Here is a 17552-nt window from a genome sequence, read left to right on the forward strand (position 1 = left end):
TACTCCTACTCACAATCACATTTCATTCTCACAAGATCTCCTCCTCCAGCATTTCCCAAATGATTTTTTATTAGTGTTTCAGTCCAGACTGATCGTCAACCAGTGCTGCAGCTCGTCACCACAGTCCTCCCTCCCCCCGCCCTAATTAAGGCTAATTAACAAAAGCTACTGTTCCTTTAAATCTTCACCCCAATTTTTGGAGCGACGGGTTGAAACGCGAAGAAGGAGGTGGAGAGGGGGGGGGGGCACGATATCACACTGTCACAAGAAGCGCACAGTCTGACATGCAATCCGACACAGGGACCAACACGGCGACTGAGAGTCCTGTGCGCTCCAGCCGCTGAAAGCAAAGAGTCTGCTGTGTGGATGAGTGCAGCCCCCTGGACTTGGTGGGAGGGGGAGAAGTTTCCCCAAAGACAAGCTTGGATCTCTGAGAGACACGATGCTTTCCTCCTCCAGCCCAGTCTCACAAGCCGCTCAGTGGATTTGCTGAATTCTTTTCTGCAAGTTATTCACCGGGATTGAGGAGAGATTCTGAACCAGAGGATGCTCCCACAGGTCATTCGGATTCTGATTGTCTTGTCTTTCTGCTTTTTCCAAGGAGGCTTTATCAGGTGAGGCGCACTAACATTTTACCCTGTGCTTTTTGGTTTTTTATGCGAGTTGCTTCCTCTGCTGCTTCTTACATGAACTTTTCCATCATCTCGCACATCTGTAATTATTCTACAGACTTTTCTTTTTAACGTGGTCTGTACATGGAGCTCTTTGGAAAAGCACACCTTGTGCGCAAAACGCTGTAATGCTGGCGCGCATTGAGGACATGATGTTTCCTTCATCTAACTAATGTCAGAAATATTTCTGCTATTAAATGCGATTCTATTAAATGAGAAATGAGACAGAAACGTGACATTTAAAAAAGCGATGCGTGCGAGAGGGGGATGAACATGAGACATGAAAAGGCGCAGAGCAAACTCTTATCTCTGGTCACTAACTCGGAGAAACCACCACTGGAGATCATGGGCGCAGTTTGAAAACAGGCAGCACATTTAAATTACTAACAAACCTATATGTAGAAATATGAACATTATTTTATTAAAACATGTGCTGGTGGCAACTACCTGTGGAGTCTTGGTTTGTTGTTCGGTGGATTTAAGAGGAGATTAAAAGGTTACCGTGCACTTGAAATGATGTGAAATGATATTTACTGAGTGATTCACAGTTCACCAACCGGTGAGCAAACTGTTCGGGAAGCAATGAACCTATTCATAGTGCAGGATGCATGCGTACTAAGAATTTGCAGTCGTGCTTCATGTTTTCAGAAACAGCACAAAGAGTGTTTGGCACATGTGCAGAGTCTTAATTATTGGAAGGAAACGGAGGCAATCTACAGTCAGCGTGTGTTCCGTGTCTCTGGAGACAAACAAAACAAAAACACCCCCTCTGTCTTATCTGTCCCTTCTGTATTCTCTCCATTCATCCTACCACACTCCTCATGTCGCGCTTTTTCCCCCTCACAACCAGCAACCCAGCTTTCTGTCCTCCTTTCAGAGCTTCTCCACCCCACCTACCCCACCCACCCTTCTTGAAACTTTTATTTGCAGTGAACACTTTCCTTATTTCATGCCCTGCCAACCTCAGGTGTGAGCGGAAGGGAATTAAGATCTGCATAATCCTGGAGCGGAACAGAGCCGTGACTTGGTGAACCCAGGGGTGAGGAGAGCAGCTCTTAGCCTAGAGAGCAGTCAACTGACTGCCTCCTCTGAGAAATTATATGCTGTCCTACCAGCCTGCCTGCTCATCTTGTAGGAAGTAAACGAGGAGGAGGCTAGGAAAAGGGCATGGGGGTAGGAATTTGATGGAGGGGTGAAAGATGGTAGTGGGAAATGGGAATGGAACAAACTGGGATGGGGAAAAAAATGCCAACAAGAAATTGAAAGATTGAATCATTTAGCTGGAGGCTGTGGGGAGATTAGTAAAGTAGGGGGCAGGGATGGGAAATGGAAAGACATGGTTCAGATTGAAAAGAGAAGATGAGATGGAGAGGAGCGGACATAATGAATCAGAGAAGGAAAAAGAAGAGAGGTGGTCATGGAAATCAGTGCACAAGATGGATAGGTGCTGTCTTCGTACTGGATGGTTGTCAACAAGAGGAAATGAGGACCAGGAATGAAGAGTGCAACAAATAAGTTCATATACAGTCGAGGGAGAGGTTGATGGCTGCAGGGCTAGGAGAGCTGTGTTGTGAGAAAGAGGCGGCGTTACAGTGTCTTGTTGCAACACTTGACGTTTGTTCGACTAGCAGTAAATCTGTCTGGTTGCCTGAACATAAGCTGCTACACTGTCTGGTTACTTGCTCAGCAGGTTTCTTTTAAAAGGAACCTTAAGGGATGATGAACAACCTTACAACCTTGGCTCAGAAAGAAAACTATTGCTTATGGTGAAAATGATTTGTTTTGCAGCACTGTGCACTGTGCAGCTGTTGGCCAAATAACCCAGTTCACTGTTGCCTACAGCTATAGTCAGTGCCCGTGTGGTTGAACATTTCATAGATGTTTTCTGGCTCAATATTCTGGTGCATTTCATTGGTTTACATTGCATTTCTTTGTTTAATGATGCATCAGCATGGGGTGGATATTTTGACGTTGGGTATCACATCCACTGTAAAATACTTTCCACTAAGAAATGTGACAGGATTCATGCAGTGGAAGATGGTGCTTCAAGTTACACTTGGAGTCATCTGTCAGTTAGCGTTCGCCAGGTAACGAACAACTCTTAGCCTTTAGTACCACGTGCTTTTAAACCAAGCATTCGGCTCCAGCTCTCTCTTTTTTTTTTATTATAGTTTGACATACGATGCACAGATCCACAGCCAAGCCCCACCTGAATTTGTGAGCATCCAGTTGGGGACTAAACACACAGGTTGCACAACACCATAACAGAATAAGTGATTAATGTGATCTGATCTCAAAACAGTTGCTGCACCAGTATATGAAGATCACAAAATTGTGCAAATACATGCTTGTCCTCTGGTCAGCTGATGTATATCTGTTCATTGGCAAATTGAAAGTGAAGCGTAGGGAATTGCATTGAAGTCAAGGACAAAGAATCCCATCAAGGATCCCTGCTGTCCTTGCCTCCAGTCAGTGAGGGATCATGAATCAGAACTGGAAATATCAGAGAATATGTCCTATGATCTAATGGAACTGGGTCCTCTCTAGCCTGATTGTTGGTACCACTGTTGCACACAGTTTTTCCTTCTTGTAACAAAGCAGATAATGGATAATGGGTCCACTATATTGTTTAGTAGCATGTTTCTTGTATTCCCACGAATAACTTACCCAATTAGGATTTATATGTTATAGAGATACTTTGGTGACACCAGTTTTGTTTAATAACCCAAAAATTGCTCAGCCTTCTAAACAATCTTCTTTAAATGTCACATTTCATAATCAAAGACCTTTCCAAACTCTGCGGTTTCCAATGTTCAAAAATCTGTGCTTCATGCTGAGAGATCATTATTTTTAGTATCAGACCTCATTTACTGTAAATTGTGGTATTCTCTTTCAGGAGAAAACTGAACTTGATGTGTGAGATGATAAAATGCACTCCTTTCAATGAGAGTTGGTGGAAAATTGCAATGATGAGCCTTTCTAAGCTTCGGTTTCTGCCCCAGATCAGCAGCCTATCTGTCATCAGGTATTTTATCTGCGACTTAGTCTTAAAACATAATGGCAGTTTTGCTCCCCGTGGAACTTTTTTCCAGCTACTCCGCACTTTTGAAAAATTGGAAGCCAGGGAAAAGGTTTTGAGGGGTGGAGGTCTGGTCAGTGTGAAGACAAATGGGTGATCACATTTTATACCTAAAGGCATTTCTTAGGACAACAGTCCTTGAACACAGTTCACTTTTTTTTCCTGAATACCAGCTTCAGTTTTTCAGCATTGGTGGACAAAAGGTTGCAGGACCAGCAGAACTTTGACAATAAGAAGTGCGTAGGCTTACGCTGCTGTTGTACTCAATGGATCTCATGCAGAGCCACTCATACAAACAGGCTTCATACAAGCAATTTCAGAGAACTTGTGGCATTTTAAGTTAGGAAAGAAGAAAATTCATAACTCGCAACTGACCTGATCTGTCACAAACAGACAGATTGACAGAGTTTAACTATGAAATTGATTTAATTAAAAGGGAAAGTGACTGTTATACAACAAACTCAATGCTTAAATTAACATTCTGCTCACTATATCATCATAATCACTGTTTTATTTACAAAGAGGTGTTTTCCCTTTAAAGGCAGCGGGTTCTATATTATTGTAGTTGGAAAATTATGTTATGTTATGTTATGTTATGTTATGTTATGTTATGTTATGTTATGTTATGTTATGTTATGTTATGTTATGTTATGTTATGTTATGTTAAACTGTTTTTACTCTCATGACATTTTTGTGAATGAAGTTCCCCCATAAATGAGGTGGATGGGAGACCTGATACCTTTAAGACCTTTAATAGCGCTGATTATGTTAATGACGTAATGAATGTGCAGCTTCTCATAAATCAGTGGCACTAATCTAATCAAATTCTTAAGGAGAATCATTCTGATATGTTATGTTACAAGCAAATATGAAGAAAGTGTTCCTTGCAAAAAAAAAAACATTTTAGAAAGAAGTAAACACAATTTAGTTAATTCAAACTTCAAAAGCAAAGTCGTTGGGCAAGGAGACAATCTTTCTGTGATGGTTTTTAATTAAATTCTGATGGTAGTCCCAGCTGGTGTAGAAGTATCCGCAACGGCAAAGTAATATCTGGAGGCTAGTAAACATTAGAGAGGAGAGGACCACAAAGATCGTGTGCCTTCATTTGAAATGTTTAACAACCCACAAGGACTTGGAAATGTGTTTGTGCAAAGTCGGATGAGTAAACGACACTCGTACCTCTATACTGCCAGAGTAAAACTAACAACAACTTTCTAAATTTAAAATTTGGGAAGCCCTTGCACATCTGTTTAAATGGAAACATAAAATAACACTGGTAGTATTAGTATTTCAAGGAGTGTAGCAGCAATTTCACCTTGAGCCAAACTGTCCCAGACACTTCGGGGGCTCTGTTATGCTTTCTGAAAACACAGGAAATCCCCACACACTTTACTGACACACAGACTAGAACAGCAAGGAGTGCTGACGAAAAGGAAGCGTGAAAAGAGGACAGATGGAAAGTTTACGTGAGTTAATGACTAAAAAATGAGAGCCAAGCTGGAGACGGCACTCAAACAGCCGGTTTGCTCCCCACAACCGGCACCACCACGAACAATAGAGGTATACTTATCAATGAAATATGAAGACATGAGACAGAAAGAAAATTCATCAAAGGATAAACAAAGACTTACATTCGTCCTGATAATAAGTATGTTATGACCAACTCTTAGTACACATACTGCCCACAAAGTCTGATCTAAAATCCCTGACAAGAAAGTGATGTCTGACACAGATCTGCCTGTTGCTTCAGTGGGCATTAGATTTGTGCTTGGATATATGGTGGAGGTGACAGCTTACTGATGGTCTCTAGTAGCCAGCCATCGCCTTCGGTATTAGACTGACACCTCAGGCTGAGAGCTGTGAGTGATGGTTCTCTGCCTGTTTCAATCAAACCACGTATGACCTTATCCCCTTTCTCTTTTATGAAACGTGCATTACTACCCCCTTTTGCACATTTAAGACTTTGTAATTTTCACTGAGATATTGATGCTTGGTAATAAAATACTCAGTTTTGTCCTCAGGAAGCATATTTTCTAAAACATGCAGATTACCTTTAGTATCTTTTGTTATATTAACAGTGTCACAATGAATTTAAGGTATAATCAATAACTTCTTGCAAATATTTACCACCATGGTATAGAAGTGAGAATCTCTCTTTGCATTTTATCTTGCCCACATCAAACCTTTTGTCTCTGACGTACTTCTGCTGCCAAGTAAAATCAAAACCCTAAGCCACTGAATAATAAACACATCATGAAGTATAACTGATGCGCATCAGCTCGGGGTGAACATTTAATCTCTGCAGATACGTAGCTGGCTAATGCTATGCCGAAAGAGAATTGCAGTGCAACACTGTCCACTGGTCATGGAGGAAACCACCAAAACCTTTTAGGCACAGAGGTTCAGATTAAATGTGTTCTTGTACTTTTTCCATATGACTTGCTGCACACACATGCAAGCTTAACTGTTACGCCTGAGGTAAAAGAAACCATTGAATGAAATTCCACACAGCATGTTGAAAATAATGTTAATTCTCAATGATAAGTAATAAGTAATCAGTTGCATTTTGCAGTTGTAGAGGTTAACAAAACCTGGTATTTTCCAAGTTGGAAATAGATGCAACTACCCGAAGTCATCTATAGCACCAAAGTATGTGACACAGTGGTAGGCTAATGCAATTAAGTAGACCTCTCCCCTCTCTGCTGTGGCCCTGGCAGATTAAAATGGTCACTTATTGACTAGAGCAGCACTTTGGCTCTGAAGTTCACCACTGTAGGTCATTATGTTCTCTGCAATTAGAAACATAAAGTGGGGGCCCATTATGAAAACCTCCATCATGTCATTATGTCTGACCATAAAGTGCAAGCTGATTAAACTTTCGTTCAGTGAGAAGCTAAGGTCTGGCTTCTTAAAACCAGACCTCATAATAAATTGTTGGACAAAAAAGAAGCTGTGTCCAGAGAAGTCAAGCTCGAGATCTGCTTTGTAATTGAATCAAGATCTCATTAACTCAACCGTTTAGAGCAACTACAATCGATCAGTAGTTACATAGGCCTGTAATCTATCTACCAAATGATGTAGACTATATACTGCCTTCATTAATCATTAGCTCAATGTAAAATGGTAAAAAACACAAACAGCACCTACCAGTAGGCCGGGAAGAGTGTGCTTAACGTTTCTAACCCACTATAACTGTGGTCATACTCCACTGTGTGTTGTGTCTGCATTGTTTGTATCTTTATTGTATTATTTTAAATGACCACAGCAAATGAAAACTCGTGTATGACCTCTCCATATTTATAACTTTACCAGTCATCAATGTGCAAATGCCCATTTGGCTCAAATTTGTGCCAAATTTGTGGTACCTGTCCTGGGTGTACCCTAACCCACCACTGGTCCAATGACAACTCAGATTAGCACCCTGCAACCTTTAACAGGACACACGATTACAGTAGAATAATGAAAGGATGGACGTTTAATTTATCCTCAACTGTGAAGTAACCACTTTGCAAAGTCTGTTTCATCACAAACTTTCATTACGAAGTCAATAATCAATCATCTTTCAAATATTTACTAATGATAAACAAATTACAGCTAGGTGCCATGGCTCACCTTAATTGAGAAACATACACTTCCTTCATTTCATTGGTTTCCATGTGCTGCTTTGTGTATAAGGCAGAGTAACAGTCCAGTCAAATGTCTACCTTCTGCCATTTAACTCCCTCCACTGTACCTGAGAAAGAGATTCTAGTATTTCTTTAAATATTGCTCTGTATTGATGGTTGCGTCTGACACTGATAGAGGTGTGCCTGTGACCTCCAGGTGACTGTCTCAAAGCTGTTTCAAGGATAAAACACCACAGACCACGTACTTGACCTCCAGATCACTGGCAGACTTTTTTCTATCCGCATTAGTAAGATGACTAGTTGTCCTTGTCTGTGAAGTGCAATATTAAAATGTAATGATATCATAGTGTTCTCACATTCAAAAAAACAAAAGTAAAAGGCCAATAGCAGAACCATATTTTTGTGGTTGGAGCTTTTAAAGGTTTTGTCCAAGGATATTTTGGGATGTACTGCAGCACTGCTTTGTATAAAAAGATGGATCCATGACTACTCCCTTAAAGTAATTGTAATAAGTTGACGCTGTTGATAACATTTACCTTCAATGTATGTGCTTTGACATTAGGGACCAAACTAAATGGATTATCATTCTGGCAAGTTTCAAACTCTGATAGTAGTCTGAGTAATACTCATCACAAAGTATGTGAGTCCATTAGATTCTCCTCCAGTCCTTTAATTAATGTCTCGATTTAATCAATATCTTGGCAGACATTTGTCTTTGCATATTATGTAAGTTCTTATAGACATTGTATAATATTTAAGATGTTTTAGCTATTTTCACTCAAATTTCCATTTAACAGTAGCTCATAAGAGATTCCAGAGCAGTGATGATAGATTTTGAGCATATTGATAATTACTGTTACAGTAAATACAGAGACACAGAACATAGCTGCTTTTTAACAATCAGACGCTGGAGATGTGTGTTGAGTCGACAGTAAAATTCAGATAAAGCCCTTGTTCAGTCAGCTCAAGGTAAGCCAGCTAATATTTCAATGCCCCAGTGTTACTGACGCCAAATTTGGAAGTCACATTGACACTGGGTTAAAAATGTAGACACAGCACTGAAGAAGAATGACTGTGACATTTTGTTATGTCTCTTTGGAGGACACTACTTGGAATTCTGGTTTGATATTCAAAAGACGTGATTTTATTGTGATATTGTGACTGGTGACGCACTCTATTAGTCGTGCATGGCCATACTTTGTTCATGGTTATTTGAGGCCACACTCTGGGCTCAAACCTTCCCAACCATCCATAACAGGATTCGAGACATCTCTTTATCGTGTTAAACAGACGCTACGTGAGTCTGACAAAATATTCCTTCTCTCACCTTGGTGCCTCACCAGTGAGGCTTCCTCCATTTGTCTGTATGTTCCCACAAGACACCCACATTGTTTCCGCAAACGTTGTGTCCTGTGGTTCTCTTTGAATGGGAATGTTTGCTTTTCAATACACATAGTTTGGTTAATAAATGTTTTATGGACCCAGGTGATGCCACTGGTTTATACAGTTTTCATTTATTCCACCAGTAATTCTTAAAACACGTATAATATGAGATTAAATATGTTTAATCTTTGCCTATCTGTAGTATAGCACATATTGTAATACACCAGCACGAGGCTGGATTTGCTTATGTAAAGGAGTAATTAAATCCACCTGATAGAAGGACATGGAAAAAGCACAACTGACTGTATGTCAAATAGGATTAGTTTGGAGTCTGTCTGAATTTGTTTTTCCTTAACAGGCTAAAGGATTACCATAGTCGTATTCCTTTGTTCTTAGGAAAAACTGCTAGACATGCAATGCATGTCCAGTACCCCAAGAGGCTCTTGTGAAAAAGACATCACCCTGGAAAAAGTGCACAAAGCAAATGGAGCGGTGCCGAGTTGTCTTTTGGATTCAAGTCTCTGAGGAAATCTGACAGAGACGGTGTCTGTCCAGTCTGTGGGTTTTTTCATTCGTATTAGAAAGAAAACATGAGGCCATTTCTTCTTAACTATCAGCTTTGTTCCTTTATAGACTTGTTTACCCAGACATAATCAGTTATTTGACAATGACAACATCAATACTGTTGATTACTTCGGAGTGCAGTTAAAGTCTTGACGTCTTTATTCCTGCACTTACTGTGTTCAAACATGAGATCTTTTGACTGGTGCCTTACACAAGAACATATGAAAACATGTTCAAATTTAATTTTTTTGATCAAGATAATTCAATATAGGTTCATTTTCATTCTTTAGTGTAATTCTCTTTTGCAGTTACTATCCTTGTGTCATCCTTGCACAAAATCTGGGAACATATTTTGTTCTTACACATTAAACATCAGTGGATGTTTGGCCTAAAGTAGTTTTGAACAACTGTGGTTTCATTCCAACAAACTATAGTTTACTACAGTTAGAGGAAATGTGCAAACTGTTCAATATTTAATGTTTATATTAAATATCAATATTTGATCATTTGCACTTGCATTTTTAGCAGCCTCACAGTAACACAACACCATACATACATTTACATACACTTAAGGATTTCACCAATACATTATTAGAGCTTACCATTACTAATTAATGTATTCTATTTCTTAGGTGAAATAATTCCAACATTTGAGTTTGGTGCATATTAAATATCTCCATGTTTTAACAGTACAGTTCATGCTTATAGAAATGTCCATTATCCGTTGAATGACGCTAAAATACCAGAATAATAATGAAAAAAACATAAAATGTCCTCATAAAGTCTACTCAAAGTTCTCATCACAAGGTAAAAACCAATTTCTATTTTAAGATATAGTGAAATTCTGCATTAGCAGCATGAGTGAAATGAGAAGCTGGCATTTTACAAAGCATTGTTAGGCTGCCTCCTTCATGAGCATTATTCAGAAAATCCCTGGTAGACCCAACTCCATGCTGGCTTTGTCATGACGCTGTTGGTTCCAGACAGAAGTTTGGTCAAGCGAAACAGGCCAGCGGCTATGCCGACAACTTTATTCTTCCACACGGTCATGTCCAAAATATGGGTCACTCAGAGTGCAGTGACTGTCTTTGTGCTTGTGGATTTATTGTGTTTTTGTGGGAACTATTTTCTGTATGACAATCCACTTCAGCTCCTGCTCCTGGGCTGAAACCTCACTTCACTATACAGATTGACAGCAAAACCCCAGTAGCTTTTATTCTTTGGTTTAAGGCACAGGTGGACCATAACTGGGGCCAAGCACACGCTGACTCACTCGCTGAACCCTAGCTTACTCATGTCTCTCTTATAATGTATTAACTACTGTGGTGCTATGGTCCCTGGAGCAAAATGAGAAAGCCACCAAATCGTACTTTCTCCCACCGCAACAATGGTTAGCAGTTAATAACCATGAGGAAGCAGTCGGATGAAAGTGAGAACAGCAGAAGAGTAACCTAGGGCTAGTACAATATAAGGGGGAAACACCATTGCATAAGCAGCTTAAAGCATTTAGCAAATGGCTAATAGAAGGAAAAAGATTATGGTAGCTGGAAATGAGCTGAGGGTAACAGGAAAACAAGTAGATGCTGCTGGAGAATGTGAGTCATATTGAGACTGATGGGAACTGACACCTCTATCCATATTCATATAGATGCACATAGTAAATGAAAGACATTAATCTTCCCAGCTAAGCAGTCTACAGCTTCTAATTACTGTACACATTTTAACTATGTACTACTTCAGTAAGAATACAGCTGGTGAAATGTTGTAATGATATGTCTCGTAATAGGGTAACACTGTTAAGTACGGCGAGTTCCTGATTTGTGATACTGCGCTATATAAATAATTTGACTTTACATGAGAGATTTCAATGTGGCCTTCAAAACTAGCGAAGGGATGGGATGGGAGGGGTGCTGAGGGATGTGGAGCCCAACATGTGGAGGCACGCGCAGCCCTCTTTTTATATGCTGAAGACGCATAAGCGCACACTCTGTAGGGCTTCAGTATGCCGTGCAATTACAATCTCAGTTTGGTTGCAGCAAAAATCCAATCTTACTTCTCTAATCACTGCATTTCATTACCTTAACTACAGAACATGAGAGAGACAAACATTTCGCTTTGATCATGGAGTTTAGAGTCTCTTACATTTGAACGCAGACGTTCAGCTTACAGCAACGTTCATAACGGCAGCATAAATCAACACGGAGGCTTACGTCAGCTCTGATAGCTTCAAGAAACCACAAGAAGTGATGAATGTGCAGATCATAAGAAAGATGTATATGCAGCATGCACACATATATATATACAGTATATGTGCACGAATCTTGGTGTGATCTAAGAGAACAAAATAATCATCGTTTTACAGTGCACAGAAAGCAAAGAGATAGCAAAGCAAACCTAAAGCTTATGTGGTGAGGAGCTGTCTACTGTATGAGGATAAAGCTGCAGTCCATCTCAAGCCCCTAAGCAGACACATCAAAGCAATCTTTTGCAGTCAGTATAGTCCCTTCTCTCTATCTGAAACCCTGCTAGCTGTGTTTCACAGAGACTGACAGGAGGCAATCCGTGCTGATATCAGATCTTAGATGTGGAAAAGGTGACCTGAATACTGAGAGGCTTGGGAAGACAGAGGATGGGTAGGTCTATGGAGGCTCTATGCTAGATTTATCTCCCTTGGGGGGAAAGGTCAGTTCCTCAAGTTTATCACTGGAACTTCAACTGCCACTGTTAGAAACCATTTTTTTTGTTTGATTTAGCTTTGGGACATCACAACTAAAGCTAAATGGCGAACTCATATGTAATTAAATGTATAATTTTCCTTCAGAATTTGATGTTAATGGTCTGTTGTAAAGACGGCAGCGTCCTTGGTTGAGTCAACACTGAGTCAAATGTCATGTATGACTGTAGGTTTGAGCTGAGAATATACATTTCATACTGTGTGCCAAAGAGTGTGCATTGAACTGGGACAAATAACTCAACACAAGAGGTAGCCTTTGTTTTTAGCCAGTAAATATCCAGTAAAGTTGTGGGCTGGGATAATTCCTTAGGTGATGTGCATCCAAACATTTCTCCTTTTTCAAATGATGGTATTGTGAAAGTAATAACTGTGAAGCTGTTGGCTGTGACAACTCCCCACTCCCCCTTAAGAACTCAATTTACATGGTTTCAAGTAACAATATCAGATCTAAATACAGGTAGATAGCTAAGATTATACAATTACAATCCTGTGCATCTAATGTAAGCTTAAAGTTTGATTACATGACTTTCGTAAACATCATAGACATTTCAATGTGTGTCTATTGGAAATTTAAATGTATATTCCCAAGTTCTAAATGTGCATTTTCTGGGATTAACTGAAAAATAATAATATTTGCTATATAATGGGCTGAATAATTCATTTTTTATGACATTTTGACAGCAAGTACTTGGGGAAACTTTCTTCTTCACACTGTTTCAGAAATCCAGCAGATAAAAGAATAAATCACAAAGAGAAGAAGTTAAGTTTCTCACACAAATATGAATTTTAAGTCAGTAAACTAGATTTTATTGAAGCTGAAGATTAGTTAAGGCTGCATCGGAAAAGCCTGGGGTGGTGGTCGGAGTTCAGTGTCATGGAAACAGGCTGTGATGAACATAAATCTGTCATCAAGACACAGTTCATTGTGTCATTACTGTGGCTCAAGCCTAGAAACATCATTTATAGCTGGGTACTCCAGAGATGTCAAGCTTCACTCCCACAAGATTAAAGATTGCATTACAAATTAATACGCATGAGCAATGGCACAGAGTTACAGTTTACTCTGGTTTAGCATGGATTAATCCAAATCATTAAACCCCCGGGTTTCCAATGAGACAGCTAAATATACTTTAACAAGTAGATTCTACTGTTTGCAATGGATCATGGCTGCACTAATTATGCTTTACTACAAAACAAAAGATCAAAGATAACACTGAGGAGAATAGAAATACTTCAAAGATAGGAATGTAAGTGAGAGAGAGTGTGTAAACATCACAGTATCTAATGGGAATAAGGCTTCTGTCACAGTTTATAGTGCACTAAATCCTCTAACTACCTTTGTTTTCTGTATTTTCAGCTCTATAATAATTACATAAATGTATACTGAGCTGTATAAAAGCAATGATGTGGTTGATATATCAAAGTAAATTACATTAATTCTTAATAAGTACTGTATACACCTTCTATTTTTACATACACTGAGGACAAGCTGTATTATGTATTATGTACAAATCCCATGAAACGACCAAAACCAAGTATTTCCTGCAGAACCATTGCCTAATAAAGAATTCTTCTCAACTGCAGACATCCACTGTTTTCCAGAAATACTGAGACACATTATTGAGTTGCTCCTTCATCACAATGAAGAATGTCTCAGTCTTTTCCTTTAATATAAAAACATCTTGTAGTCTATTATCTTATTTAACTACAGACAGTAGATAAGCAACATATGATGTCAAAAAGAAGCTAATATTTTCTCATCAAGCTTCTCCTTTATAACAATTACATAGTGATATTGTCTTTACAGATACAGGTCATAAGCACAAATGAAATGTCTGCTAAATTGTAATTGCCTTGTAGGTTTCTGCCATGGCATCCTGAATCCATCAGAAAAATCCTGCCTTGCAAATGGGACCTGCACACAATTTTTCATTTCACCTGTGTCCTAATAAACTCTGAACTAAAGACAGTGTGTGTCTTGTTGCTCTAGAGCTTCAGTATGGGTTGCTTTAGTATGCTGTCCAATGGTAAATGGTATTGGTACCTATAGCACTTCACAGTGTAAATATGGCAGTAACCTGGGGTTACTCAAGGATGCTCTGACATATGGACAGGAGGATCCAGGGAGACGACAACTCTTAGGGGACGACCACTCTATATATAGAGAGAGAGTTATATGGTTTATGAGTTGATTTTAATCAGGTTCAGTGAGAATCTCTCAACTGCAGGAAGCCATGTCTGTATCTTTGTTTCCATGTGGAGAGCTGTCAACGTGCAAGATTGGCAATGGTCATGTCACTGAAGATAAATGTGGAGGGGTAAATTGCAGTGTGGTTCAAATCCCATTCCCCAATGTGCCTATTGATCAAAAAGGGGATAGGAGTAGCTACAGGCTGTTATAAACAACGGGTGAGAAGACTACACAGGTCTACACAGGTTGTTGAAGACATGGGATTGAATAACCATATAGCGTGCTGTGGTGGGTGTATTTGGATGAAAGGTCTGTGGCTTGAGTCAAATCATAACGTTTGGAAGGTCTGACTCAAAGTTGTGTTGATTGTCCTGCATTCAATCTCAAAATAAGAGCCCTTCGATGAGAGCAATACCTAAGGCTCAAGTGGATGTCAAGGGCAATTTGACAAGTGGGAAATTAGAGCAATGTGCTTCAACAGGCGAGGAGAGTAGTTTTGTTCTCTTTCCCATTATGCTAATGGCACTAAAACTTGGTATGTTCATGCATGGATGTCTAATGGCACCGACATCCCCCAGTGCCTCCTCGTAGGAAGCCAGGGAGCAGCCATACTGTGAAATGATGTGCTTTTCTGATAACCAGCTTCCTAATGAAAAAGCAATTAACGAAATATGTTTGCACTCCACGGGCAGAATCCCATCCCATCTAATTAGATGTAATTCTGATCAGTTACTTTCAAATCTGAGGCTGAACGAGGCCGAGGCTACACAGGACATCACTTAGTGACAAAAACGCTTCGTGAAATCTAAGTAAAATCCAGTCAGCCGGTGTTGGACATTTAATATTTACATCTTTATACTGTTCACGAAGAGGAACACACTTAACATCTGTACGTATTTTCAATATATATACTGTATATACAAAAGAAAAAACAGCAGTGAATACTGCAGATGTAATTAAATGTTGGTCTCTTGTCTGACTTTGCCTCCCTGCCCCCCCTCTAGTCTATTTACGTCTTCATACATTTGAGCCTTATGTACTGTATCCAGCTTGACAGCTATAGCTTCGTTTCTTTTACTGTTCATATTCGTTTGGAACTAAATAATTCACTAAGCTGGAAATAGGTACAATTTTCCTGGTTTCGATTCCCCTCTGTCTTTGTAAATGCTATTTCTGGGATTTTAGCTCTGTGAACAGCATCATTTGTCTGCGTGTTAGACGCCAATTACAAGACACGGTTGGAGTAATACATGTTTTTATGATGTGTCGACACTATAGTTCAGTTTGGTTTGGCTCAAGCTTTTGAAGTGGGTTTAGGGAAAGATCATGGTTTCAATGTTTAGTTAATTAAAAAAAAACATTATGGTTGGGTTTAAATGAGTACCTCTTTAAAGTTAGCAAACAATCGTGATTTAAAACAGCTGCTGAAGACGGTAACTAAACGGCAGTTTCTTATTCTAAGTCAATTTTATTTTAAGACAATTTTTTATTTTCATTTTATTTTGTTAAAATACTGTATATATGCGCACACATAGAAAACCCAGAGGTACAAATAACACATGGATAATTTACAGGGGTCTTGTTGTTTTGGTCAGACTGCTTCTGTTCTCGTTGTGTATTTGCTCTACCCATCATAACGTATTGAGGCACTGAGTTCCAGTCTTGCCCACCTTTTATAAATTACTGTTGAAATCAAAAGCTGAGTATCTCTTCTGATTGGATGAACATACAGTGACGTCCCATGTTTGAGCTGCTTCCCTCTCAGTCCTGTTTTCATAACTGTACAGCAGCTTCAGATTATATGAACACAGGATGATTGATAATCACCATATAAACTCCATGCACTTACGTTTTTAGTGTTCACATTGGTGTATTGACAAGATCCTAAGATTAAAGACACGTCTTTGGTGACTTTTCAGTTTTCAAGATTCAAGAACTCCTTATAAAAGCACTGAAGATGTACAGCCACACTGTTGGCATACTAAGTACCAAGACAACCCCAGAGAAGCTGTGAATGTTTGTCCAATTTCTGCATTTTTCTAATACTAAACTCTCTTTTTCTAAAACTTAAAGCTGTGTGTTTACAATTAAAGTTCAGCTTTGACTCAACTTTGCTTTCAAAGCTAAATAAAAACCCTTGTTAACAAGAAAGTGACGACCAAAAGTATGAAAGGAAGGAAAGACGAGTAATTATGTATTCTCGACAGCAGTCTCACACGGATGCTAAAATGAAAGGGATGTAGGGGGAAGCAAAAGGTCAGGCTCATTAAATGTCAGCAAAGAGCATTTTAATAATTGAATCATTCAGACAAAGAAGCACATAATTTAGTTTTGAGTAGTTCTGAGGAGCCATTTGCAGGTTGCTCCTCTGTTGTCTCTGTTGTGGAGTTTGTTAATACCAAGACTTGTAGTCCACGGTGTTGTATATTTTTCTTACTTTTTGTATGTGTTAAAGTGTTTATGTTCATTCCAAAAACTCATTTTACTAGAATTGTATGTGTTGTTGTTCAGGCTTGGAGTATCTCTGTGATACTAAATGACGCTCTGACTGATATCATTTCCACACCAGAAATATCCTAAAGACCTAATAGATCATTTTCAGCAACTCTCACCAATGTATTCTGTCAATATTTGTTGAAGAGTAAATAGTTTGCTGTCCCAATCAATTGTCGTTTAATGTTCGTGTCAGAGAAACTGACACTATTAGTTTGTATTGGTCAGTAAAACAAACCCAACCTGTGTACCTGTGTGTGTTTGTTACTGGGTGTGTGTGAGACAGAAGGATGAAAGGGGTACCACTACACTGTAAGCAACAATACAGAGTGGACCAGCGGAGCCTGAGGCAGTGGAGTGGAGTCAGGGGACCAGAAAGAGTTGAGCTTTGTAATATAACAAAGACTGAGATATGTGCACAGCTCCACTGGGAAATTCAACTAAGGTGCTGGGTGCTTGCATTATTTTTATCCACTCTAGTTGTGAGACTCCAGTAGAAACAGCTGTATACATTATGGTAATAGTTACAGTTTTTAGTGTAAAATATAAAATAAAGGAAGTCGAGATATGAAAGTATTAGTCTGGACAAAGCTGCATTATTCGACACCCTGGAAATGAGAATGGGCTCAGATGTTATCTCTTGTATTAAAGCTTCACTTTGTAACTTCCTTACATTTTGTTTTTGTTGACTTGCTCCAACGCCTGTTAAATGGTAAATGTTCTGCACTTATATAGCGCTTTTCTACCTAACTGGTACTCAAAGCGCTTTACACTGCGTCTCATTCACCCATTCACACACCGATGGCAGAGC

General features: G+C 39.3%; 1 protein-coding gene across 2 annotated transcripts in view; it reads left to right on the forward strand.

Annotated features, from left to right (window-relative positions):
- The first annotated feature begins 302 nt into the window (after positions 1 to 302).
- The window catches only part of glra4a (glycine receptor, alpha 4a), a 36410-nt gene continuing 19160 nt past the window's right edge, over positions 303 to 17552 (forward strand). For both annotated transcript variants that reach the window (XM_026358485.1, XM_026358484.1), the window contains exon 1: positions 303 to 614. In XM_026358485.1, coding sequence (XP_026214270.1) covers positions 547 to 614 — 68 coding nt within the window. In that variant the 5' untranslated portion in view covers positions 303 to 546. The remainder of the gene's footprint in view (positions 615 to 17552) is intronic.

This window comes from Anabas testudineus, chromosome 10 (genome assembly GCF_900324465.2).
Source record: "Anabas testudineus chromosome 10, fAnaTes1.2, whole genome shotgun sequence".
NCBI classification, from domain to species: domain Eukaryota; kingdom Metazoa; phylum Chordata; class Actinopteri; order Anabantiformes; family Anabantidae; genus Anabas; species Anabas testudineus.